Raw genomic sequence first — 26279 nt, 5'->3', positions numbered from 1 at the left:
TTGGAAGGCAAGCAAGTGGTCGTCTGACCATGTGACTGGAGTTATAGTTTGAAAGGTAACTAGTTCAGTATTAGCAAAAAATACATCTAGGCTATGTGCAGCGGTGTGCCGGATTGTGGACAATCTGATGCAGGTTAGCATTTGTTAGGTTGAACCCCTCGTGAGGCGGGAGCCGGGAGGTAGGCTATTGTGTTTTAAACCTTGTTCATCGCGCTGACTACTTGCAAGCCTCTGCATAATTTTATTGTGTGTTGTGCTGACTGCTAGTGCGACTCGCTCCCTGCATTTGCCGATTTAAAAATTCCCTTCTTTCCTCTCCCCCTTCACCTACTATTCTGCTTGTGCTCCTCTCAGCCATTTTTGTCCCCCTGCCCCGCTCCCTGGACGGTTCCAGCCGATTTTCGGGCTGGCCACCGAGACCAGGGCGGAGTGCACCCACAGCGGACATCTTGGGTGGGAGGCACCAGGATCTTGAGCGCTCTAATCCTCCTTACTTAAGGAGACGGTGATGTCTCTGCGCAGCGGACGCGGTAAGCGGACGCGCCGTATCAGCGCCGGAGTCACGCCAGAGTCCAGCCAGTCAGCGCCAAGGAGGTGCCGGGGGCTGGTGAGATTACTGGAAAAATTACTCCTGACACTGGTACCCACTTATACTCCCACGACACCCTCCTAGCCCTAAAACCCCCCTGGAAGCCATGTCATCGGAGGTCTACCCCCCAAGGACTATGTAAATTTCTTAACTGTTGTACATCCCCACCCCCTCACAAGGAATCTGGCTTTCTTATCAACACCCGATCGCTGGTTAAGAACAACATCACTTTCAGCGATTTTGTCTCGGAAATGAGACCATCATGGGTCTTTATCACTGAGACTTGGGCCACTGATTCCTCTGGGCCTGAACTAGTAAACGCCATTCCAGAGGGCTATGCCCTCGTGAGACTTGATAGAGAAAGGCGGAAAGGGGGCGGGATTGCCATCCTGCATAAATCCTCCATAAACTGCCGGGTTGAGCCCCTCTCCTCCCCGCAGGACTCCTTTCAAGCTCTACATTTTATGCTCAAATTCACACCTACAGCCTCCTTTGCGGGCATTCTACTCTATAGACTGCCCGGCCCCAGAGCCACTTTTGCTTCCACCCTCCTCGATGTAATGGAGCCCTACATCGACAAAGATACCCTCACCATTCTAGGGGATTTTAATTTTCACCTAGAAAACCCCAATTCGGCTGACTCTACTTTTTTGCTTGACTCCCTTGCATCCTATGGCCTCTCGCAAAAAGTTACGGGTTCCACCCACTCTGCGGAGCACACCCTGGACGGAGTTTTTACCAACGACTCCAGGCTCTGTATTGGCTCCCCCTCTCCTGGACGACCACATGGCCGTTCCCCTCGAGCTCACCTTCTGTCCCTCAACCTTTCCCCATGAGCCCACCAATCACCAGGTTTCCAAAAGGAACTATAAAGGCCTGAATAACGAAGCGCTAGGCCCATTCATCGCCAATCTGAATCTTTCATCTATATCAGACATAGACATGGCCTCCCTTGAACTCTCTAGCTCCATTTCCAAAGCCTTCGATACTCTGGCCCCGGCTAGACTTCACTATTTGGCCAGAAAGCGTCCCTCGGCCCCCTGGTTTATCGACTCCCTCAGACTGCTTAGACAAGACTGTAGGAGGCAAGAAAGGCTCTGGAGGTCCCATCTTGACCCTAACGAAAGAACCAAACATAAGGACATGCTCAAAAAATATAAGGCTGCAGTTCTAGCAGAAAAAATGTCATACTTCACTAACCTCACGGCTACTCTCAGATCACCCAGAGAGCTATTTAAAATCGTGGATAACCTATCCATGACTCTCCTCCCTGACTCCATTATTCCATCTCAAGAGCTGTGCAACCAGATTTCTACTTTTTTTCACACCAAAATCAGAGATATATGCACAGCTCTAGAAGAGAATAACCACAACTCCAATGATTCCCTTCCTCCGGCAATTCCCCTCCCTCAGGGACTAACGTCCCTGCCCCGCGACAGGCTGACAAATGTTCCCCCTTTGACTTTTGAGCTCCTTTGTCAACTTCTTGACAAACTTAAATCGGGTTCCCCCTTGACCCTTGTCCCTTAAAAACCCTGAAGGAGTGTAGGGCGGTACTGCTGCCCCCTCTTCTGGGTATCATGAATCAAGCAATCTCCAAGGGCGTTTTCCCAGCATCTTGGAAAATGGCCACTGTCAAGCCACTCTTGAAAAAACCCTCCTTAGATCCTGCCATCTTAAAGAACCTCCGTCAGATATCCCTGCTCCCAGCCCCTGCTAAGTTACTCGAGGCCCATCTAAACTCCCATCCCATCCTGTCCCCCTCTATTCTGACTGCCCGCCTTAGTGAGATGGGAGTGGAGGGGCCTGCCCGGAGTCTCCTGGCCTCGTTCCTTAGCCATCGCATGCAGACGGTCAAACTGGTTGACTTCCTCTCCCCCGCCAAGCCTGGGCAATGTGGGGTCCCGCAGGGCTCATCTTTGAGCCCCACTCTTTTTAACATTTACGTGGCCCCCCTTGCCAGACTTGTTAGATCCTATGGACTGGAAGTATTATCGTACGCCGACGATACCCAGATCATGGTCTCCCTCAACCAACCTATGGAGACCGAGGCATCCAACTTCAGGAACTGAATGGAAGCTGTAGCAGGATGGATGACCAACAATTACCTCAAGTTAAATGGGGAAAAGACGGAGGTTCTCATCTTCGGAGGCAAGCATGAGATCTGGCCGGCCGACTGTTGGCCATCTGCCCTTGGTGTGTGCCCCACGCCCTCCCTTGCAGCTCGCAACTTAGTTATACTTGACACCTCACTCTCCCTCGATAAACAAGTAAGCAGAACCGTCTCCACCTGCTGCGGGGTCCTAAGGATCCTACGCAAGCTGTCAAATTATCTTTCCCTGGACTCTAGAAAACAACTCGCAATGGCCCTTATCTCTTCACGCCTAGATTACTGCAATGCACTTTATCTAGGCATAAGCAAGAGACTGGCACAGCGCCTGCAAGTTGTGCAGAACGCTGCAGCTAGGTTCGTCGTCAACGCTCCTAGAAGATCTTCAGGTACCGCCATAAGAAAACATCTCCACTGGCTCCCGCTGCTTTCCAGGATAGACTTTAAGGTTCTTTGTAATACCCATTCGGCCCTCCACGAATCCGGTGCAGAGGACATTAGGTCTCTTGTATCTTTCTATACCCCTGGCAGAGCCCTGCGCTCTGCCAACAAGAGCCTTCTGTCCACTCCCCGTACAAGGAAGGCTAGATGGGGAGGTAAGGCCTTCTTTGCTCTTGCCCCGAAGCTCTGGAATCTCCTCCCTGACAATCTTAAGGGCCTTGCGCCTCCTGATCAATTCCGCAAAGCCTTAAAGACCTGGCTCTTCACCAAGGCATACCTCTAGTTTCCTCCTTGTGCCTCGCCTTGCTTTCAGCTGTTCCATCCTATGCGCTTTGATGCCCTCGGACAAAGTTGCGCACTACAAAACTTTATTCATTCATTCAGGTTCAATGCATCTAGGCCGGTGATTATCGTTTTTGGATAGGACATATTGGGTTTATCAAACCAAATGTTAAGGTCACCCAGAACGCATAGGTTGGAGTGTATTGTTATCAGGTTTAAAACTGTGTCTAGAAGTACGTCTGGGAATGTTGCCTTGCTAGGTGGAGGTCTGTAAAGGAGCAGGAAGTTACAGGAGGAAGAAGATGTAGGATTCCATCTTGTTAGAAGAGCCTCACAATTCTTAATGGAGATGTTTTCAATTTTACTGATATGTATTGTTTGCCTGAATACAACCGCTAGACCACCTCCTTTTTTGGCTATATGATTTTGGGTGATTTGATAGCCTAGAGGAATGGCTTCATGCAGGACTGGAGCCATATCTTCTCCCAACGATGATTCGGTTATGAATAGTATGTCTGGTTTTGCATCGGTGAGAAGGTCGTAGATGTGATGCTCGTTTTTAGAGAGGGATCGAGCATTTATTAGTAGATAGTTTAGTGAGTGGCCATTGGTGATAGAGGGACTTTGTTTGTTAGAAGAGTGGTCAGTATTGTGTGGGTTTGTTGCAGGTGTGTTTTTAGTGCTGTTATTAGCTGTATTAGTGTTGCATTAAATAAAACCAGGAATTAGTAAAATTACACTGACATGTCTTGGAGTATTATATTTCCAGTCTTTCATCTATGGATTCAGTTAATTTCTTTTCATCCCTTGAAGAGCAAATTCACAGAAGCTTTAAGGGGCTCTGACAAAGAAATTTATTTGCAGCTCGGTTGAAGTAAACAGTCCTGCAAGTTGACATTCAGTCCCCCCCCAATAAAGAAACCTGGAGTAGCATTCCTTGTGTTTCCCAACCAATGGTGTCTAATGCCATGCACTTCTTCTCCCAAAACACTCAAGTGCCTTCACTTGATGGTTTACCATACCAATAACTTAACCCACATTTGCTTCCTCTCATTTACACCAGACACTTGAACTACAGGTTCACTCTTTTGTATTCTCGATAAATTGAAGCTGTGGAAGTAAATGCTGGTAGCTCACTCGGAGGATGAGGGAGTTATCTTAGTTTTTAATGTACTTACCTGGAACAGGCACCTATAAAACATACGTTTGCAAACACACGATTCAAGGGTTAATTTTACAAATTCATAAGATGACTTCAGTTAGTAAATTACAAACATTAATGTTTTACAAGAGAAAAATTGACTGCAACTCAAAGTATTAGGTAGTCAGTCATCCATCCTTTAGCTACCCAGCCTAATGGATTATATTAGTATTAGTGAACGTTTATACATACATGATTTTTATGTACTAATTCAGTTGTGTAGAAAAACTATCACTCCATGATGCTAAATCTGTTTTCCTTTCTTTCAGAATTTGTTGGAGCACTTTTAAGAGTGCTGTTTTGTTGCCATAATTATGGACAAAACATGCAGTAATCTTCGTAAAAAGAAACGCTTTTTGCGCAATCAGGTATTTGGAAAGATTTAAAAATATTTTTTGTTGCCTTGTCCTCCGCAATGTGTCCATTTCGCCTTTTGTTATTGCTAAATGGTACATCAAGGTGTAGGGTTCGAGTTGCATCTTAAGTAATGTGTGGTAGACATAATTAGTTATTGTTTGTTACTTTAATTTTTTCTCAGCAAAACGGAGAAAATGAGCCAGAGCTGGAAGAAAATAGGCCCGGCACGCAGAAAATTCCGTTGAGGGACAAATGTTTTCAGACTGATCACCATCATCATGGCTGCTGTGAACAAGGTGTATATATATATATATATATTTTCTTTTTTAAAGAACTAAATAGTTTACACTCTCTTTCTTAGATAACTAATTTCATGCCTAAACAGAGAAGTTTTATTACAGTGGTCGTTTCGATTTGTTTGCATTTATTTGTTTGAGCTCTGCATATATTTATTGTAATGAATACATATTTGTAGCCACTAGCCACCCACCAATTTTCAACCTCATTTCATTTGTTAGTAGTAAGATTATCCACAATATTAGTTGAAATCAACCGATGGTATGTAGCTAATTCATCCCAGTTCCTTTTTTTATGAATTTCTTTTTGCCTTTACTGAGAACTTGGCATTTCTGAATGAGTAACTGATAGTAATAAAATCATTTTATAGTATTTGAGGTAATTGCCTTTAAAAAATAAAGACTAACTGGGCAGCGGGGAACAACATATAACTTATTGTTTGATCAAATATTTAGTTTTGTCTTAAGAACATTCTAGTGGTGGTAAAGTCACATTTACAATATGAACTTTAGCAGAGTGAATCTTTCTGGATTCACTATGCTGTGCATATTCCGCAATCTGGTGGTTGGGTCCGAAATCGTAGTCTTTTTTTCTTTTTTTTTTTTTTCGTAGCTCAGGTGGGCGTCGACGTCCCACCATTTGGTGTACCTTCGGTGACGTCGGCATGCTTCCGGCGGAAGCTCCCACCCTTGGGCGCCATCTTCAGATTCTTTTTTCCGCCACTGGGTCTGGATCGGTGTAGCTCACTACACGATGCAGGGCAAAGGCCAGGCCCCGACGCTTTACGAACTGGGCCTCTCCACCGACGACGAAGACAACATCGCCGAAGGCCCAGATGACTTCACGGTCGCAGAGACCGATAAGAAAACGTCTGACAAGGTAGGAGAGTCTACGACCCCGAAAACCTCGACAGGGCCTCGAAAGCCTGAGGCAGACTCTTGGAAATCAGAGTCCAGAGCCTCAAAGGGAACACCGGCGCCAAAAACTTCGACGACCGAAGCTGCATCCTCCGAAAAGGAGCCCAGCGGATCCTTCGAGAAGGACTCCCGGGCGCCGAAGACCGGCGAAAAGCCAAGGTCGTCGAAGCAAGCCCCCGAAAAAGGGACTTCGACTTCAAAGGAGCCGAAAAAAGCTTCGACGTCGATGACACCATCTAAGAGAGCAGCCGAAATGCTCGACGACGAGCAGGCCGCACAGTTGGAGAGGAAGAAAAGAAGGCGCGAGGCCGAGATGGAGAACATCCTTCAGAGGAAGAAGGACTTCGAGAAAAAGATGAAAAGTGTAGGATCCCCTCGAAGCCAGCGACGGCCGTTGCTGAGGTGCAGGAGCACGTGGAGTTCAACGTCGAAGAGCCGCCGAAAACTCTAGAGCCCTCGGAACACGAAGCGGAAGAGGACCTCTATTATACAGAGGGTGAATATGGGGAGCAGCAGTCTAGCTACGGCTCAGGCTCCTCGCGGCCCAAGACCTGGAATGGCAGGACATCAAGGCCGAGAACCCGGAGGAGGCTGTGGAGACATACCCCTTCAGGCCTTCACCGCCGGATGACATTGGGGCATACAATGAAGTAGTCAGGAAGGCAGCAGCAGCTTATGGGGTTAAGCTGGAAGAGGAGAATCCTAAAGCAGACTTCCTGCTGGAAACATTGCTCCCCACGCAGACAAGGAGCCAGTTCTTGCCCATGCTGAAAAGTATCACGGACCAGGGGAAGGAAGCGTTCAAAGACCCGACTACATGCAGATCAGTCACGCCGAGGACAGAGAAAAAATACAAATTCTCCTCCCAGGACCCTCCTTACATCAAGGGGTCCGTCACGGCAGATTCAATAATCGCTGCAACGGCCAGAAGAAGGGCAACGTCCCAACATCATCTGGCCCGCCACCTGACAAGGAAAGCAGGAGGATGGACCTAACGGGCAGAAAAATTGAGAGGAACGCCGCAATGCACTGGCAGATGGCTAACTCCAACGCCCTCCTGAACAGGCACCAAGACCAGCACTGGGATGAGATCGGCCAATTATTCAAGCACCTCCCAGAGCAATACCTTCAGAGGGCATCACACCTCGTGGAAGAGGGGAAAAGCATTGCAAACTTGTGCCTGAAGATCGCCTTGGATGGGGCTGAAACTTCGAGCAGACTCATGGCTATAGGCATCAGAGAGAAGGCAAGCCTGGCTCAGGATCTCAGGCTTCAAAACTGAGGTTCAGAACAACATCATGAACACACCTTTCAATGGAGAAACACAGTTCGGAGCCCCAGTTGATGAGAAACTCACCCAACTGAAGAAAGACAACGAGACGGCAAGGTCCATGGGGGCCCTGCAATTCAGGGGGATGAGAAGAGGCACTCCTACGCGGAGGCCAAACGGAGGGGTGGAAACCAGCAAGGACAATCACACCAGGCGTTCCACCAAGGTCAACAGAATGACAACCAAGGTCACCAGGACCAGCAGAAGCAACACTGGAACTATCAGAACAGGGGCCAGTCCTTTCGAGCAAGAGGGAACGGACGGGGCCAGAGAAGTAGAGGCGGTGAACAACCCCCCTCTAAGTGACTTCACATGGAAAAAGGTGCTCACCCACCCAAACCCTCCGGGGGAGGAGCACGGGAAAAGAAAGAGGAGAGGGCTACACGGACAAGACAATAGAGAACATGTAACACCAGTAGGAGGCAGGCTGAAATTTGTTCTCCAGGAGTGGAGAAAAATAACCACAGACCAGTGGATTCTCAACATCATACAGTTCGGATACTGCATAGAGTTGGAGAAGAGAACACCAAACAGAAAGCCAAAGAAAAGAGAGCACTCGGGAAGAGAGCTGCAATTGCTTCAAGAGGAAGCTCAAGAACTCCTCCTCAAAGAGGCCATCAAGCCGGTCCCATTCAAAGAACGGAACAGGGGAGTGTACTTAAACTACTTTCTGGTGCCAAAAGTGGACGAAAGCCTAAGACCCATCCAGGATCTACGGTTCCTAAACCAATATGTAAAGACTCAAACATTCAAGATGACGTCCCTACAAGAGGTTATCCCACAGATAAAGGTCGGGGACTTCTTGTCCACCGTAGACCTCAAAGATGCGTACCTGCACATCCCCATGAACAGGCAGTACAAGCACATGCTAAGATTCACAGTAAACAAGGATCACTACCAATTCACAACCCTGGCATTCGGTCTAAAGTCCGCACCAAGGGTATTCACCAAATGCCTCGCAGCAGTGGCCGCACATCTGCGAAGAGAGGGGATACACGTGTACCCCTACCTCGACGACTGGCTCATAAAGGCAAGCTCTTACAGGACATGCAAGGGTCATGCAGAGCTGGTCACAAGAACGCTTGCAAGCCTGGGATTCTCCATACACTGGGGGAAATGCTCGATGGAACCGGAGCAAGTGAAGATCTTCCTGGGAGCTCAAATCAACACCATCCAATGCAGGGTGTTACCCAGCAAAAAGAGGACACTCAGCCTACTGAGGGAGAAACGTCACTACCGGAAGTGGCGAGCTCTGACAGTGAGGACAGTGAGCAAGATCTTGGGAATGATGGCGTCATGCATACACCTGGTCCCCAATGTACGCCTACAGATGAGACCACTCCAAGAGTGGCTGCAACAACAATGGTCCCAAGCTACAGGAAGTTGGGAGGATGTAGTTGTTGTAACGCACAAGGTGCAGGAAGAAATGAAGTGGTGGACCAAAGAGAGAATAACAAAAGGGAAGCCTCTAACGCCACCGGACCCAACAGTGACCATCACCACAGACTCATCCCAGAAGGGATGGGGCGCACACATGAACAGGCTCAGAGTGAGGGGTCTGTGGAGCCCAGCGGATGCGGTCAGACACATCAATTACCTGGAGCTGAAAACAGTGTTGCTTGCCCTCAAGACCTTTCAGAAACAACTGTACAACCAGAAGGTGCTGATACAAACAGACAACACCACAACGATGTTTTACATCAACAAGCAGGGGGGGAACTCAATCATTCCCTCTGTCAAGCTTGGCACAGGAAATCTGGAGATGGGCAATACCACTCAAAATAGACTTGCTAGTTATTCACCTACCAGGGAAGGACAATGTAGAAGCGGATTGGCTCAGCAGGCAGACTTCAGCATCCCACGAGTGGGAACTCAACATACAGGAAATAGAGAGACTATTCGGAAGGTGGGGCACTCCGACAATAGACCTGTTTGCAACACGCCAGAATGCAAAATGCCAGTACATTGCATCCAGACAACCAGAGGCACTATCCCAGGGGAATGCCCTATGGATAAGCTGGTCAAAACATTTGCCTACGCTTTTCCCCCGATACCACTGATCCCCAGGGTTCTCAACATGACGAGCAACATGACGCTCATCCTGGTGGCACCACAATGGGCCAGGCAGACCTGGTACTCACAATTAATGGAGATGGCGCAGGGCCCACCCCACAAGTTCCCAAAAAGAAGGGACCTACTCTCCATGGAAAACAGAGAAGTTCTGCACCCAGAGCCGGAGAGCCTCAACCTCTCAGCTTGGCTCCTGAGGACTTTGAGTTTGCACACCTAAAACTACCTGAGAGCACCCTGTGGGTGCTGCGAGAGGCAAGAAGGCCCAGCACACACAAGTGCTATGGGGAAAAATGGAAAAGATTCACTCAATGGTGCTACAAGAAAAAACTCCATAGAAAACTGACCAGGGAATCTACGGTGCTAAGATACCTCACGCACCTAATAAAAGCTAAGCTAAGCTCATCCTCGCTGAGGGTACACCTGGCAGCGATTGTGGCATACACAAGAGGAGAAACAGGGAGAAGATTCTTTACATCTCAAGTAGTAAAAAGATTCTTGGAAGGGGCTAAAAGAATAGCGCCACCAAAGGGGATGCCGCCGCCGGCTTGGAACCTGAATGTGGTACTGACAGAGCTCATGAAAGCACCTTTCGAACCCATCCACTAGGCATCACTACAAATGCGGACAATGAAAGCGGCCTTTCTGGTAGCAATCACCTCGCTACGTAGGGTGAGCGAACTACAGGCACTAACACTGCAGGAACCCTACATCCAGATACACAGTGACCGGGTCGTAATGAGAACAGACCCGCACTTCATGCCAAAGGTGGTGTCAAGGTTTCACATGAATCAGAGTATTCGGATTCCTAGCTTCTTCCAGAACCCCACGACAAGCGCTGAGAGGGCCCTCCACACTCGCGACGCAAGAAGGGCAGTGATGCACTACATTGAAAGGACGAAGGAACACAGGAAGACCAAACAGTTCTTCGTATCCTTCGCAAACAGTTACATGGGTAGACCAGTGACTAAGAACACCATAGCTCGATGGATCGCACAAACGATACAATTCTGCCACAAACAAGCGGGGCAGGAGCTAACAGGAGGGGCACAGGCCCACTCCACCAGGAAGAAAGGAGCAACAATTGCCTTTCTGGCCAACACACCAATTCAGGACATATGCCTGGTGCCAACATGGGCTTCAGTGCACACGTTCACTAAGCACTATTGCGTGGATGTACAGATGAAAAAGGATGCACAAGTAGGACAAAGAGTGCTTCAACATATATTCAACAACCAGCGCTCATCTTCCACCCAGCCGCCACAAAAGTAACAAACCTGCTACAAAATCTATGCACAGCATAGTGAATCCAAAAAGATTCACGCTGCAAAACGAATTGTTTCTTACCTGTTGGTGTAGTTTTGCAGCTTGAAGATCTTTCTGGATTCACTAGCGAACCCACCCGCCTCCGCCAGAAAGATGAGGCTGGAAAAGAAGGTGAAACACATGGAAAAGAAAGCAAGTTGAAGCTTACAAGATACGTGAAAAGAATTGCGTTGGAAAAAGGATTAACAAACATAGCCATGGATTCACTACAAATACAGAAAAGAAAAAAGACACAGAAAAAAAGAATCCGAAGATGGCGCCCAAGGGTGGGAGCTTCCGCCGGAAGCATGCCGACGTCACCGAAGGTACACCAAATGGTGGGACGTCAACGCCCACCTGGGCTACGAAAAAAAAAAGTGAAAAAAGACTACGATTCCGGACTCAACCACCAGATTGCGGAATATGCACAGCATAGTGAAACCAGAAAGATCTTCAAGCTGCAAAACTACACCGACAGGAAAGAAACTATTCGTTTTGTGTCCAAACTTGGCTGTTGATGTTGACTTGTCCAGTTGTACCAAGGATGTCTTTTGCAGAATTCTATTCAGTGTCAGAATTGTTCATTCAAATTAAATGGTTTACAAAAACAATTTGTTGAGAAAGAGGTACGTTGATTTACTTGGTTGCCTCTTGGAGTTTGAATTAAACAGGTGCAATTCAGAACAGTTTATTGAAAGAACATGAGTAATGCTCACGCCAGAAGGAGCCTGTGTGCTATGAAAGAAATTAACCTGAAATGATTTGGAGTTTTTGCTGTTTTGCTTTTGCACAGACTACAGATTAGGTTTCCTCCAGACATTTTCCATGCCTGAGCCCCTATGTTTACCGTAGTATAGAGTATTATAATGTACATTTCTTAGTTACTGATCCTCACACTGAAGTTTTTACCGGTTTCTTTTTTTACACATTAACCTGGTGGATTATGGAGGCAGATGAGCGTCTTTTTTGTGTGTGGTTCATGTTGTAGTCTGTGGTTACTAGGCAATAACTGTTGGGGTAATTGTTGTTTATCACTGGTGTCCTGCGGCCACAGCACTATTTCACATACACTGAATGAGTGAATACTCTGGACTCATACAATACGGTAGTTGAGCAGTCAAGGCTTACTCCAAGAAATGGTGTGGGGTCAGAAATTCCGAAACAGTATGACTCAGCAAATAACACACAAAGAATGGTGAGATGGTTTGTAATTTGCTTGGAGCAAATACAGATGGGTATCAAAACCGTAGGCCCAACCTTTAACTTTTCAGTAGCTCCTTAACTTGGTGCCTAGACCAAGCTTGAGTTACTGGTAGCTTCGCCTGCTACTTGTAAGTAGCTCGCCTGTCCTCAATCTATACAATTTGAAGCTTTTCCTTGGCTGAGGTAATATATGTAGACCAAAATTCAGACTTTGTATTTTAGACAATGTGGGAATTGTAAGAACTCGTACTTCTCCAGTATTAGGGAGTCTTTCATAGATTCACATGCTTGAATAATTCCCAGTCGTCGAAGTGGGAGTCCCACGGTACATAAAATAGTTATATATATATATATATATATATATATATATATATATATATATATATATATATACACATCATAAGTATCATAAATATAACATCATAAATATAATATATATAAATAGTCATAATTTTTTTTTTTTAAAGTACCATAGAACAACATAGGCCCATAGAGGCCCAAAGGGAGAATTCACTTTAGTAACGTATCCATGTCATTATAATAGTCCACATTCCAGCCAATCAGGCTGCAGCACCCTCTAGAACCTTCTCCTCAGAAGCTCAAGCCCTCAGATTTTCTACAGCACGTCGTGTGAAGGGAGCCTCCCTGAGCTCTGCTCAGTTTCTTCTACTTCAAACCTTTCAACTTCTACAAAATGTCTTCTACTAAAAAATCTTTATTCAGGCCCTGTTCTTCATGTGGAAAACTACACCTGTTCCATGAGGACCCTCACAAAACGTGTATTTATTGCCTGTACCCGGAACATGAGGTGAGGAACTGCAAGTTTTGCAGGACATTTTCTTCTAAGACTCTAAAGGATAGAGAGGCCCGTCTCCTTCTGTGGCTACAGAAGTTGAAGACTGCAGATAATCCTATGTCTGATGTGGAGAGTGTGTCTTCCTACCATTCTAAGACCTCTCTTAAGAGTGGGTCAGAGACTGAGATGCCTTCTCCTTTCCTAAAAAGGAAGAAGTTTGTGGACGCTCCAAAGTCTGTCTCCCCACGGGATCTGCCGGCCTCTACGCCTACGGGACCTGGTTCTCTCGCATCGCAGTCCCAAGCTGTGCCCTAGTCGTCTACCTCGTCGACGCGCCCGTCTACAAGATCCGTCTACGCTGTGCCTACGATGACGACGACATGTTCTATGTCGACAAACTACGACGGCGACAAAGTCCGCCTCGTCGACGACGCTCCAAGAGGTTAGACCCATAACATCCATTGTGAAGATCTCGTCGACGGCAAAGAAATCCGTCTGGTCGACGGCCTTGCCAAAGAAGTACTCTTCGACGAAGGCGTCGACGGTCCCACTTTCGTCGACGGTCCCACTTTCGTCGACGGTCCCACTTTCGTCGACGGTCCCACTTTCGTCGACGGTCCCACTTTCGTCGACGGTCCCACTTTCGTCGACGGTCCCACTTTCGTCGACGGTCCCACTTTCGTCGACGGTCCCACTTTCGTCGACCGTGAGTTCATTGTCGAAGACCGCCTCCTCGACGACGGCGAAGAAAACCTCGTCGTCGACAGCCGCACCATTGAAATAAAAAGCCCTGGCTCCGTCGACTGCTTCCGCTTCATCTTCGACGCCTGGTCCTGCTTTGTCGAATCCCTCTACGGAGGTTTCGACCACGAGCTCGTCGACGGGTCACTATTCTCTAGCGACTGCAACAACCTTTACCGTGGTGACGGCTTCCATTGTAAAACGTCCCGTTACCCGGGATTTGAGTCCTCTTCAAGGTGATTCTCGTCCCCCAGCTCAATTATTTGCGTCTGCAGAGGAGGAATCTTCAGATGGTTCCTATGTTGATGACACTTTTCGTCCTGCATCACGTCCTTCGGAACTCAATATAAAATATCAGGACTGAGGATGAGGACAATGATGACAGGGGTTCACTCTTCCCTGTTCACGATGACCAGCTGGATGTTGACCACGAGGTTCCTATGGCACAAATACCAGTGTCTTTGATATTGAACCTTCCAACACATGTTGGATGATTATAATCGCAGATTCCCACCTTCTGCGCAAAATTCTCCCGCTCCGCATACTCCAGCACAAGAGCCACTACCTGTTGCTCAGCCAAGATTGCCAGTTCGTCCAGATCCTGATACTAATGATGATGATGTCCGCCATGATATGGACCAGGACGACAACGCTATCCTTACAGATTGGGATAACTACCGGGCCCAGACACCGTCTCCTCCTCCGGAATCTCCCCTAGCTTCTCCCCCAGTGGACATTGGGGGTTTCCACAACCTGATGGTGAGAGCCGCGAAACGTTTTGACTTGCCTATGGACGTCAAACAGGACTGCTTCCTTTATGACTTCAAGGATCAACCTTTGAAGCAAGTACATACCATCTCAATCATTGACTTCATATCGCAGGAGGGGCTTAAACTTATGGAACGGCCTAATTCCATCCCGGCCGTGCTTCCGCGCCTTGACAAAAAATACAAGGCGCCTGCAGATTCACCGGCATGCCTTGTGTCACAACCTAAGGCTGACTCGGTCATTACGCAAGTTGCCCAGAAGAGGTCGCGTAACTCGGCGACTCCGTTGACTTCGCCACCGGATCAGGAAGGTCGCTGCCTGGATACCATTGGGAAGAAATTCACCACTATGGCTGCCACGACGGTCAGGGCGGCAAACTCCCTGGCCATCCTCGGACGATATGACCGTCCGATGTGGTCAGAGATGGCGGCTTTGGTTGACCTACTTCCAGAATCCTCCAGGGCTGAAGCCCATAAGATTGTGCAGGAGGGAGAGAAGATCTCTTCGGAAATTGACAGTGCCCTTGACATTTCCTCGACTGGTTTCAGGCAGCTCGCAGATGCTGTTGTCTTAAGGAGGCAGGGCTGGCTCAAGGCAACGGCTTTTCGGCCTGAAGTACAGGCGAGGGTGCTCGACTTGCCTTTCGATGGAGAATCCCTCTTCAGCAAGCATGTGGACGATGCCTTAGAGTCCATCAAGAAGGACACGGACACTGCTCGTGCTCTGGGATCCCTCCAGTACCGGAAGCGGCCCTTTCGCGGAGTACATGGCAGAGGTACTTCCTCCAATTTTCGTGGCTCCTCCCAGTACCATTCCTATGGTGTCAACAAACAGCGATACTCCTATCAAACTCCGAATAGGCAATCAGATCCCAGGCCTTATCGGAGGAAGAGCACCTACAAAGGAGGTGCTACCTTCTAAAAAACAGTGACTTTCCCAGGATCAAGTGTTCTCCTGCTCTGAAAATTGGAGGTCGAATCTCCCAGCACTTCTGCAATTGGTCACAAATAACTTCAGATCATTGGATCTTGGATGTCATCTTAAAGGGCCACGCTCTCGAATTTCCCAAATTTCCTCCCACCCACCCGCCCACCCTCTGGCCCTGCCCCAGCACATTTGAAGGAACTGTTTGCGCAGGTCAGAATTATGATACAGAAAGGGGCTGTCGAAGTGGTTTCTCGATTACAACAAGTCAAGGGCTTTTATTCCCACTTTTCCCTTATCAGGAAAAAACCAGGAGAGTGGCGCCCTATCTTGGACCTCCGAGCCCTCAACAAGTTCATCAAATCCCAAACATTTCGGATGCTGACCTTACTGGAAATTTTACAGTCTCTAAATCCCGGAGAGTTCCTCTCCACCATCGACCTCCAAGATGCATATTTTCATGTGCCAATACATCACAGGCACAGAAAGTATCTTCGCTTCACAGTAGGATCCAAACACTTCCAATTCAAGGTCTTACCTTTCAGCCTTCGTTCCACGCCAAGAGTCTTCACGAAAATCATGGCTCCGGTTGCGGCTGTTCTTCGCCTACAGGGCATTCAGTTCTACCCTTGCTTGGACGACTGTCTGATAAAAGCTCAAACTTTTCATGTAGCAAGACCACACACTCAGACTTGCCTGTCTCTTTCACGCCTTGGGCCTTTCCATCAACCACGAGAAATCTCATGCCCGTCCAACACAACGAAGAGTTTTTCTGGGAGCATTGATAGACTCTCGTCTGGCGAAGGTGTTTGTCTCACAGGAGCGACAAGCTCGCATAATCAAGATAGTGGCTCTTCTAAGCTCAAGAAGATCCGTTCTGTCCGGATATTGAAATCTTTTCTGGGCATGGCATCTTCCTGCATACAACTGATCCCCAATTGCAGGCTACATATGCAAGTCCTCCAAGAGGAGTTGGACAAACATTGGCGGCAAGTGTCGGGGTCGTTCAACGACAGTCTGCCTGACCCCCCCCCCCCCGCATCCTGGGTGCATTGGAATGGTGGACTCACCTTCTAAACATCGCCACCGGGCGACCTTTCCAGGACACAGACCCCATACTTACCATCATGACGGATGCCTCCTTGGAGGGTTGGGGTGCACACCTCCAAGGGTTGTCAGTCAAGGGCAAATGGACTGCAGATCAATGCACATGGCACATACATCGCCTGGAACTTTTAGCCATCTTCCTCGCCCTAAAATCTTTCCGGATGCTGGTGGAAGGGAAATCGCTGCTGGTGCGTACGGACAACACCACCAGTATGCACTACCTCCACAAACTAGGACGTACGAGGTCTCTTCTGCTGTCCAGACAGGCACAACAGATCTGGGGATGGGCGATTCAACATCGTGTCCAACTGACAGCAGTTCACGTACCGGGTGCCTCCAACGCCCTTGCCGACTCGCTCAGCAGATCGGCTACGGACAATCAAGAGTGGGAACTCATCAACCGACTCTGGAGTATGTATTTCGCTTGTGGGGCCAGCCGGAGCTGGATCTTTTTGCGACTCCAATCAACCGCAAATGCCTACACTTCGCAAGTCGGCATACCCACAGAGGATCGAGCGGGGAATGCGTTTTCGATTTAATTTGTTTACGCTTTTCCGCCGATTCCCTCTGATTCCACGCCTGCTGCACAAGATGAGACATCAGCCGTGTCACGTCATTCTGATTGCGCCCAGGTGGCCGCGTCGCCCATGGTTCACAGATCTCCTTCTGTTTTTCCAGTGCGATCCGATTCTTCTTCGCCCTCTACCTCATCTGCTCACCATGAGCCAGGGCCAGATTTGTCATCCGGATTCGGCGTCTCTCCAGCTTCACGCTTGGAACCTGAGCACAATGAGTTTGTACATTTGAATATTGCTCCCGAGTGCAGAGAGGTGCTTGCTCATGCACGCGCTCCTTCCACAGTTTAGACCTATAAGCTGAAATGGAAACAGTTTTGTATCTGGTGCCACAAGGAGAAAATCGATCCTATGCTCGCCACACCTGAGCAAATGCTACCTTTTTTCCTCCTTTTGGCTAAGTCAGGACTTTCGCATTCTACTCTTAAAGTCTTCCTGGCGGCGATTTCCCGCTTTCGCCATGATGGTTTCACGTCACTGTACTCCTCTCGGATCATTCGTCAGTTCTTTAAGGACCTGTTCCGGATATTTCTGCCCATCCGGCGTCCACCACCTGTTTGGCATTTGAATCTGGTCTTATCCCAGCTCCTCCGATTGCAACCATTGCAAGTATAACAAGCATTTGCAGTGCAATCGGCTTCTCCTTTGGGACCTTATATGTATTTAGCTATGCAGCACATTACCCTCGCTGCTGAAACATCTACTGTTCTTAAACATGGAGGGAAAGTAAGCACCAAGCTGCGTGACACGCCAGGTATGGGAACACATGGAGAGAAATATTGCCTTTTAGTGGGAAATGGTGTAGTCCAAAGCTCTGTTTTTAATATAAAATCGGGGCCTTTGGTGGTCATATCACTAAAAATACAAGATTTGAAAAAAATATTGTCTACGGGTGCTCGTGGAAGACCATTTCTATCGACTGGAATCTGGAGAATGCTAAAGTGATTCTAGTATTTTACTGACCTCTGCTGGTCGTTTTCTATCAGTTAAATAGAGGCAGTTGCCAGAAAAATACCAAAAAATAAAGTCCCTTACCAGAAAGCAACTCTGTTATTTTACTGACTTCTACTGGTCGTTTTCTATCCAGACAGTTAAATAGAGGCAGTTGAACAGAACAAAATGTCCCTAAGTGGAAGCAGACTAGTCTCAGGGCTGATCTCCAGAGCCCACGACGTATATACACATATAAGTATATACTAAAGTAAATACAAGATGTCTTGAATACTCAACCTAAAAACTAGGTCCTGAAACCTTCTTGTAGCTTTAGTTTGAGCAGCATGTGTAAACCAATGTAATAAGCAGTTTTCTGGGGTGTAGGCGACCTACCTCTCCAAGACTTCCGTGAGCTCTGTAGCGTTCTTCTGCCAATATACAGTTATATTGGGTAATACCTAAACATGTGCATGAATTCCTCCCCGCTACACCATGGTCATCTCGCATTGGTCGTGTTAAAGTGTTGATTCACTCGCCCATGAGTGAGATATGCCATGCAAGGTACAGACTTTGAGCTTAAAGCGGGCATTTCTCAATACCTTGGGGACCCTCTCCGGTATGCTAGCCCAGTCCTTCATGGGTACGTGGTTCCCTAGGCCCTCCTCCCAGCGTGTCTAGAGGGCAGTGAGGCAGCGCAATTTGTCCTCTGTTTGCCCTATATGGGCAAGTAACTGCCTTGAAGGTCTGTGTTGGCATGATCATGTAGTGACCGCTGTTATGGTGGGGAGGTACAGTCAGGCCAGCTTAGCAGTGTTTACGCATTGCTGATTTTACAGTGCCATAGAGAAGGAAGTGTCACGAATGGAAGTCCTACAGTACAAGGAGTACCTCTGCTGGGAACTGGTTGCCCAACATGGTCACTCCCACATCCGCCCATTTTGTCGGTCCTTGCCAGTCTCTTCTGGGCTATTTTCATGTGTGCTTTCTGCAAGCAGCAGACAAAACAGTGACACATCCCTCTTAAATTATGTGGTAGCTACCTGAGTAGGGCATCTAAGCTGTAGTAGTATCCTAAGTAGGTGGTGGAGGTCAGGTACAAAAGAACCCATCTCACTCCCTGGTGTTAGTCTACCCGCCACCCACTGCTTCAACTATTGGAGCTGTGCCAGTAATGTGATTTAAATTCAGGGGCTGCCAGGGTGAACAGAGCCACTCTACTGCGGCCCGAGCCTCATATAAATGCTTTCATGAGGGATCGAGCTCTTTAAATAACACTTTAGTAATCCACACAGGCAACACCGTAAATAAAATAAGTTGGGGGTGGGCGACCATTTTCAACAAGGCAAATTTGCCCGCAACTAAAAGGGGAAATGCAGTCCAGAATTCCATTTTCATCTTGAGAGTTCGTATCACTTTCGCAATGTTCCCCGCGAGTAGGTCAGTTGGGTTGTGAAAGATTTGTACCCCTAGGTAGTGCATGCATCAGGGTTCCGATTGTAACAGCACCAGGTCCCTTGGGGGAGGGTGGTCACAACTTGCTGGTGTGGTGAATAAGAGTGATTTCTGACTATTTACTCTCATTCCCGCGAGCAAGACTAATTTCTCTGGCACCCCTCAAGCACCCTCTAGCAACATAGTAGTGTTCCTTAAAAAGATCAGGATGTCGTCTGTATATAGAGCAATATAATAGATTTATCCTTTGATCTCTATCGCCCCCTCTCCCCTCCAAGCAGTCACGATCTGGACATTGCATGCTAGTAGCTCCATTGCTAGGGATAACAACAGAGGCGTCAAAGGGAACCCCTGTCTGGTTCTATGGCTCACCTGGCATCTTTCAGAAATAGTGAACGCTAACAGTTTGGCCTGGGGCAGAGATTTGTGGCCTGGACCAAAGCGCTCCACAACTACGTAGAGAAATGGCAATTCTAGATCATCAAAGGCAATCTCTATATCCACAGTGAAAATGGCCACTTCCTCTCAATCATAAGTATCTGTCTCTAAACTCATAGGAGTCTCTATATTTAATTTCTATATTTGCGACCAGGTATAAATCACTCTTGGTTGGAGTGTATGAGTCGAGGCATGCGTGGGAGAAACCTAGTGGCAAGAATCCGAGTAAGGATCCTCTACCCTATATTCAGCATATACAACGGTGGATATGCCTTTGTTATGAGCTGGTATCCCAGGTTTGAGCAGGGGCACGTCATGGGCTTTCCGGGTGGATGATGACAAAAGGCCCGTGTCTCTAGCCGCCTTATAAAGTTCGCTGTGGCATTTACCCACCTGGCAGTGCACTGAGAGCAAGTGGAGGCATAAGGCACCAGCTGAGAGGCGGACAGGGAAACTGCTGGACACCTGGGGACCGATCTGGGGCTATACGTGGTGCGGGGTTGTGCTGGCTGGAAGTTAATGACTGTAAAGTTTTCTGACATAGCTGTTATTGAAGTTTAATGCAATTCTTATAATCCATCACCCGGACTTGTTAAAAATATGTCACGAGATGGTAGGTTTGTAGACATAGTAGGTTTGGCCGGCCATCCGCCCATGTGGAGGAGTTCCACAAGAAATGGGCTGGCAGTTAATGCCCCTCTGTGTGCACTACAAGTTACTGTTTTCTGTTTTTGAAGGGGCTGTTCTCGATCTTTACAGGGGAGGAGGAGGTGGAGATCTCAGGAAGCATAACTGTGGTCTGGCTCCGCCAAAGGGTACATGACTGAGTGGGTGGGGGTGGGGAGTGGGCTAGGGAAAGCAGAAAATGTTTGGTTGACAAGAGAAAGCACTGGTACAGTTATCACTTTACATGTGAAGTTTGCAGGGCATTGGCTGTCTTTGGCAGGAACAGATGGGCATGGCTGATACTAGTAGGACAACCAGAAAAGTAACGCTTTTAACATGGAATGTTTAAGGGCTGCAAAACCCACAGAAAATACGCAAGGTATTTGCATACTTAGATAGGCACGAGATAGATGTGGCATGCATACAGGAAACACACCTTACCTCCGATACTGAAACACGGGTGGGCACAAGATGGGCGGTGTACCGCATGGCCTCTTCCTATTCTACGTATGCTAGAGGCGTCTTAATACTTGTTTGGGGAAGTGTTCCATTTCAGCTCATAAAGGCATTGCGAGATGATCAAGGTCGATTAGTTATAGTGCAAGGACATTTTGGTGGCACTGTACTAATGGTAATAACATCATATGGCCCTAACATAGATGACACCAGCTTTTATGTAGATATATGGACTAAACTCCGAGAACTCCATAGTGCGCCTATATTATGGGGAGGGGACTTCAACACCTGTCTAGACCCGGCCCTCGACAGATCTATGGGTAACTAGCGTCATGGCAAAAGAGCAGCCAAGGCTCTAAAAGACGGCATGGAGTTATGGGCTATGACGGACATTTGGAGAATGAGAAACATGAGCAGGAGGGAGGGTACGTGCACGTCAGCGACACATAATACATGGTCACGCATAGATTACTAGTTACTCACAGCGGAGGCAAGCACTTGGACGACCTCAATTAAACATTTACCCAAAACCTTGTCAGATCACTCCCCGGTATACATTACCTTGGAGATCCCTACACATATCCCCAAACAATTCACGTGGCGGCTACAGGGAAGCGCCTTGTTAGATTAAGTGTTCCACACAGAGCTGCAGCAGGCAATCACAGAATATTTTTATCTAAATGCTGGGTCGGTGTCGAGTGCAGGAATACTGTGGAAGGCATTCAAAGTCACAATCCGTGGTCATTGCATTATCCAGCAGGGAGTATGGATACATAGGGACCCAGATCAAGTATTAAGGGAGAAACTATGGTAAACTTGATGAGCAGATAACAAGATGGATACAGCTACCTTTGTCGTTAGCAGGTAGGACTGCACTGCAGAAGATAATAATTCTACCTAAATTTTTATATTTATTTATCAATATCCCAATTTGGCTGACGCAGGCGTTTTTCTCCAAACTGCGATCTCTGTTGCAGAGACTCATGTAGGCGGGCAATCAGGCCAGAGTAAGCTGGAAAGTATTGACGAAGCCATACCACCAGGGCAGTTTCGGAGCACCGGACATGCAGCTATATTTTTATTGTGCACAGGCGCAGCACGCGCACTATTGGTTAACACATTATGCGTACATTCCACACGTTGCAGTAGAGACGGACAGTGTACACCCAACTCCACTGATCGCTTTTGTATCTCACCCAATGTCTTATATACCTGCAGACACGATCAAACCTGTGCGCTGCACCTCAAGAGCATGGCACACACTGGCGAGCAGGGTGGATAAACTACCCATTTATGTCCCAGCACTACCCATAGCCAGGGCTCGACAAATCCGCTCGCATTTGCGAGCTATTTTTAGGTCCTACTTGCCCTTTCTGGCGAGTAGTAAAAGATAAAAGGGCGAGTAGGAAAACATACTAACTTTTGTCCTCCGTCTTTGAAAACTGAGCAAATGTGACAAGATAACAAGATTTAAAGGCCTTTTTATTGCTCACAAAGCAAATGAGCAATAAAGAGGCCTTTAAATCTTATCTTGTCACATTTGCTCTGCTTTCAGAGACGGAGGTAAAGTAGGTTACTGTTAGTTCGAGGAGTTTTTTTAAAGTACTAGACCTGCAGGACTAGTACCATTTTTCAGATTTGTCGAGCCTGATAGCTAACCACCCGAGATTGTCGGTGACGCAGGAAAAGATAATGACACAGTTACTAGAGGACATGAAGATCTACACAATGAAGGATATATTCCCACATGGCAGATTCATAGAAAGAATCGACCCATCACTGAGCATACATAACACTCCGATGAAGGTGTTCGCCCATATGCCTCTACAGATGTCGATCAGGGATATGTATGCAACTTATCTGGAGGAACCACCAACATTACTCGCACTACAAGCCCTGTTGAAAGCACCAACGCGTCAGAAATGAATAACCCGCCTATACACTGCATCACAATCAGAGCAAACAGAGCGTAGTACCAAATCACTCCTTAGGTGGGAAAAACTGCTGGGTTGGACCATTGAAGAACAGGACTGGGAGTATAGCTGTACGCAACTACAGTTACTGACATCAAATTGTAACTTCCGTATTATTCACTTCAAATTTCTACACCAATTTTATTACTCCTTGACTCAATTACACAACTACGGACTCAGAACGTATGACAAATGCACAGATACACAAATACTGGCAAGAAGTAATGGATACACTAACAGGTATGCTAGCCGAACACCCCTCTGGTGTGTTTGCTGGGGATACATAAATTAAAGCCCGCAAAGAGGCGCAAGTACCTAGCGGTATCCTTGTTGCTAGCAAAAAGAAGAGTGGCTATTAGATGGGGTAGCAAGCCCCCTCCCCAGGTTTAAGGACTGGCTCGTTAACATGTCCTATTGCAGGGAAACTATGGAGGTATATGCGGAAGAACTATCGCAGCCACTGAGGCCCAAAGACTTCTGGGAACCACTAAAACAATATCTCTTGAGTATGCAAGGTGGTGATTAGGTAGTGATAGAAGATGTAAATGATAAGAGGTCAGTAGTGATTATGCTTTGCAGGAAGAAGAACAGTATGATTATGCGACGGGCATCTATCCAAAGGAATGTGTAAATGATAAGGTGTAAAATGTCATAAGAAACTTATATCCTGTAGAAAGCCCTAAGATACACAAGTAAATGTTAATACATTAATATAAGATCTTATGTGACTATTGCTAATGTCCTGCTGTGGCTTGTACGTATTTCAACACTATTACTGTACACTGTGACCTGAATACTCACAATGTAAATGTGAATAACTTGTCTGACCAGACGAAATAAAGTTAAAAAAAAAAAAAAACCTTGTTCTCATCCTGCCCTGTGACAATAGTTAAACTGTTTGTGGGGCACGACTCGTATTCAACATTCGAACAGCTAATATACTCATGGGTGTGCCCACAGAAAATACCACTAACAAGGAGGGGTGGTGAGCGCGGTGGTCACAATTGTCTGGGAGTTGGGGGCAGGAGGGGGTAGTTGGTGTTATTTAACATTTGCCTGCCTTTTGTTCTTTCCTCTTCATGATGTCGCTTGATATATCAACAGAACTGCGGCCGTTCTATACTGTTTACTCTGTTGACAAGGAATGAAATAAGAAAAAAGTAAAAGGAGGGCTGGTGAGTGTCCTAGAGCCCGTAGCCTCAGGGTCCTCCACACCGATCGCATAGTCGAGAAAATTGAATGAAGAACATGCCCAGGGGGCGCCCCCTGTCTCCACAGTTCTCTCAATGCAAAACTGGCTCCAGTTCGGAATCACGCATCTCATCTCCATCCATAGACTATGTTGGGCTTGTCCCTTCACCTCTGAGCGCTGCCACCACTTCCACCGCTCTTTGCTACTCTCAGTGAATCTCTTCACCTGTGCATATCCTCTGAACTCTCTCCACGTCTTGATCTCTGCCATCTGGTAGGCCCCTCAGATCTCTGGCTGGTTATGCCGGTGGATGTAGATCAATCGACTTTAATGCCTCTTGCAGGGATCGAAAGAATTGCACCTGTTAGGGGTCACAACACACAGACTAGCAGGGAACAGCTTGGCATAAGGCAAGCCCTTTTGGCGAAGACCAGGAGTGTCGACCGTTGTGTTTTTTTTTTTAACCTCCTTTGTGAAGTTTGAGAAAATCATGGCTTTGCTATTATCTGCCAGGATGTCGCCCTTCTTTCTGGCTTGTTCCAGGATATAGTCCCTGTCCCTGTAATATAGTAGTCGGGCCACCACTAGTGTTTGGGTTGCATCTGTCAACTGGGCCCGTGCAGGCACCCTGTGGGCCCTTTCCAATGAACAAATGGGTGAGAGCTCCTCAGGAGTGATCTCCTCCCTCAGGCATCTCTCCTTGTAGTCCAGCATATTGTTCCCCCACAACTCTCTCTGGAAGGCTATTCGCTCAAATGCTGTTCCTCTTCTATCTTTTTTCTGCTTCATCCGCCCTGTGTTCCAGTATCTGCACTTTTCCTTCCAGAAGTGTTGTTCACGACATGTCAGTGAATTGAAGGGAATCTCTGCCACCGTTCTTTCTGTTGTGATGACTTGTTCCACCAGTCTTCGGTGGTCATCCTTGAGAATGCCCAGGTTTGCTCCCAGTGTCAACTTTAATTTCTAGTACTTCTCTGGAAGCAGTGATGCCCTGTAGGATATCTTTCACTGTGGGCCCTCAGGTGACCTATCCAGAGTAGTAATTGTGTCATTGTGTGGCACATGGGCAACCGAGCCACTCTAGGCCAAGCTCCCCCAAGTTCAGAGCCTTTTTTCCTAGTCCGTATATCCATTTAGGCGACTTCAGGGTGGAAAGTGCTGCGAAGTGAGAGGGTAATTACAGTGCAGCTGCACCATTTCAGGGGCACCTCAGTGCTAATTAAGTCAAAGGAGCAAATGGGCATATATCGGCGTCCGCAAAGTCAGACACCTCAATGCAAAACCCCACCCACCCCCCTGGTTCTAGGGCACCTCGCCAGGCCCGCGTTTCTCCAGGTATCTGGTATCGTAGTTGAATCACAGTTCTTCCCCTTTACGGAGTGGATGCCCTCTGGGTAAAGTTCCTGATGTGATTGGTGGCAAATAGGGCGTCACTCTGGCCCACCAGTCAGCAGTAGTCTCAGGCAGGGGTCGGTGATCCAGTACGGGTTTTCGGGCTTCTGAACATGGACAGGACATCTCAGGGGTGTAGTCCCACGGTATCCCAGATCAAGGACCTGGCCTTCTCTGCCACGTGCCCTTCAATGATGCCAACTCCCGAGTCAAGGTTGGGGCCACTTGCTAGCTGAGCACCGATTGAGAAATGCTGCCTCGTCACCTCATCTGCTAAGCTCTGGGATCCATACACGTCGCCAGTACTACCTGCAGCGATCACCTCTACGAGGTTGACAGCAATATTACTGTGCTCCAGGCAATGTGGTTGGGTTTGGGTCTCGCCAGGGAAAATCCTCAATCAGCACCTCCAGTCAATACACATAGTAGGCGTGGTTCCAAGCACCCCATGGCTAGTATGTCTGAGTGGGGAACTTGTTCCAGGTCTCCCCCGTGGGGGTATAGAGGACTATGGAGATGCTCCTTCAGTATTCCTGAGTCCCTACTAGGTTGGAGACTGCTTACTAAGACATGTTCATTTCAGCCTGCTAGAAGCCTCAAGGCGGGGCGCTGCTCTAGCCCCTAGTAGTCAGCAAGCAGGTATAAAACGTCTTGCAAGGGAGGCGGAGGGTAGTGGTTCGTCCTCAGGAGCTCTGGCTGAGTTGTCCGCACCCCATTGCCGCTTGGCCACGCCCCTGCCTCCCCCACCCCCGTTTAAACCTATT

The 26279-nt window shown here is 47.7% G+C and overlaps 1 protein-coding gene across 3 annotated transcripts in view; it reads left to right on the top strand.

Moving 5' to 3' along the window:
• The window catches only part of ZNF800 (zinc finger protein 800), a 230245-nt gene that overhangs the window by 122560 nt on the left and 81406 nt on the right, over positions 1-26279 (top strand). For all 3 annotated transcript variants that reach the window (XM_078679098.1, XM_078679100.1, XM_078679099.1), the window contains exons 2-3: positions 4893-4991; positions 5162-5276. In XM_078679098.1, the coding sequence (XP_078535224.1) occupies positions 4938-4991; positions 5162-5276 (169 nt within the window). In that variant the 5' untranslated portion in view covers positions 4893-4937. The remainder of the gene's footprint in view (positions 1-4892; positions 4992-5161; positions 5277-26279) is intronic.

This window comes from Lissotriton helveticus, chromosome 1_1 (assembly GCF_964261635.1).
Source record: "Lissotriton helveticus chromosome 1_1, aLisHel1.1, whole genome shotgun sequence".
NCBI lineage: Eukaryota > Metazoa > Chordata > Amphibia > Caudata > Salamandridae > Lissotriton > Lissotriton helveticus.
The sequence above is the reverse complement of the archived record's forward strand: the minus strand, read 5'-3'. Positions and strand labels throughout refer to the sequence as shown.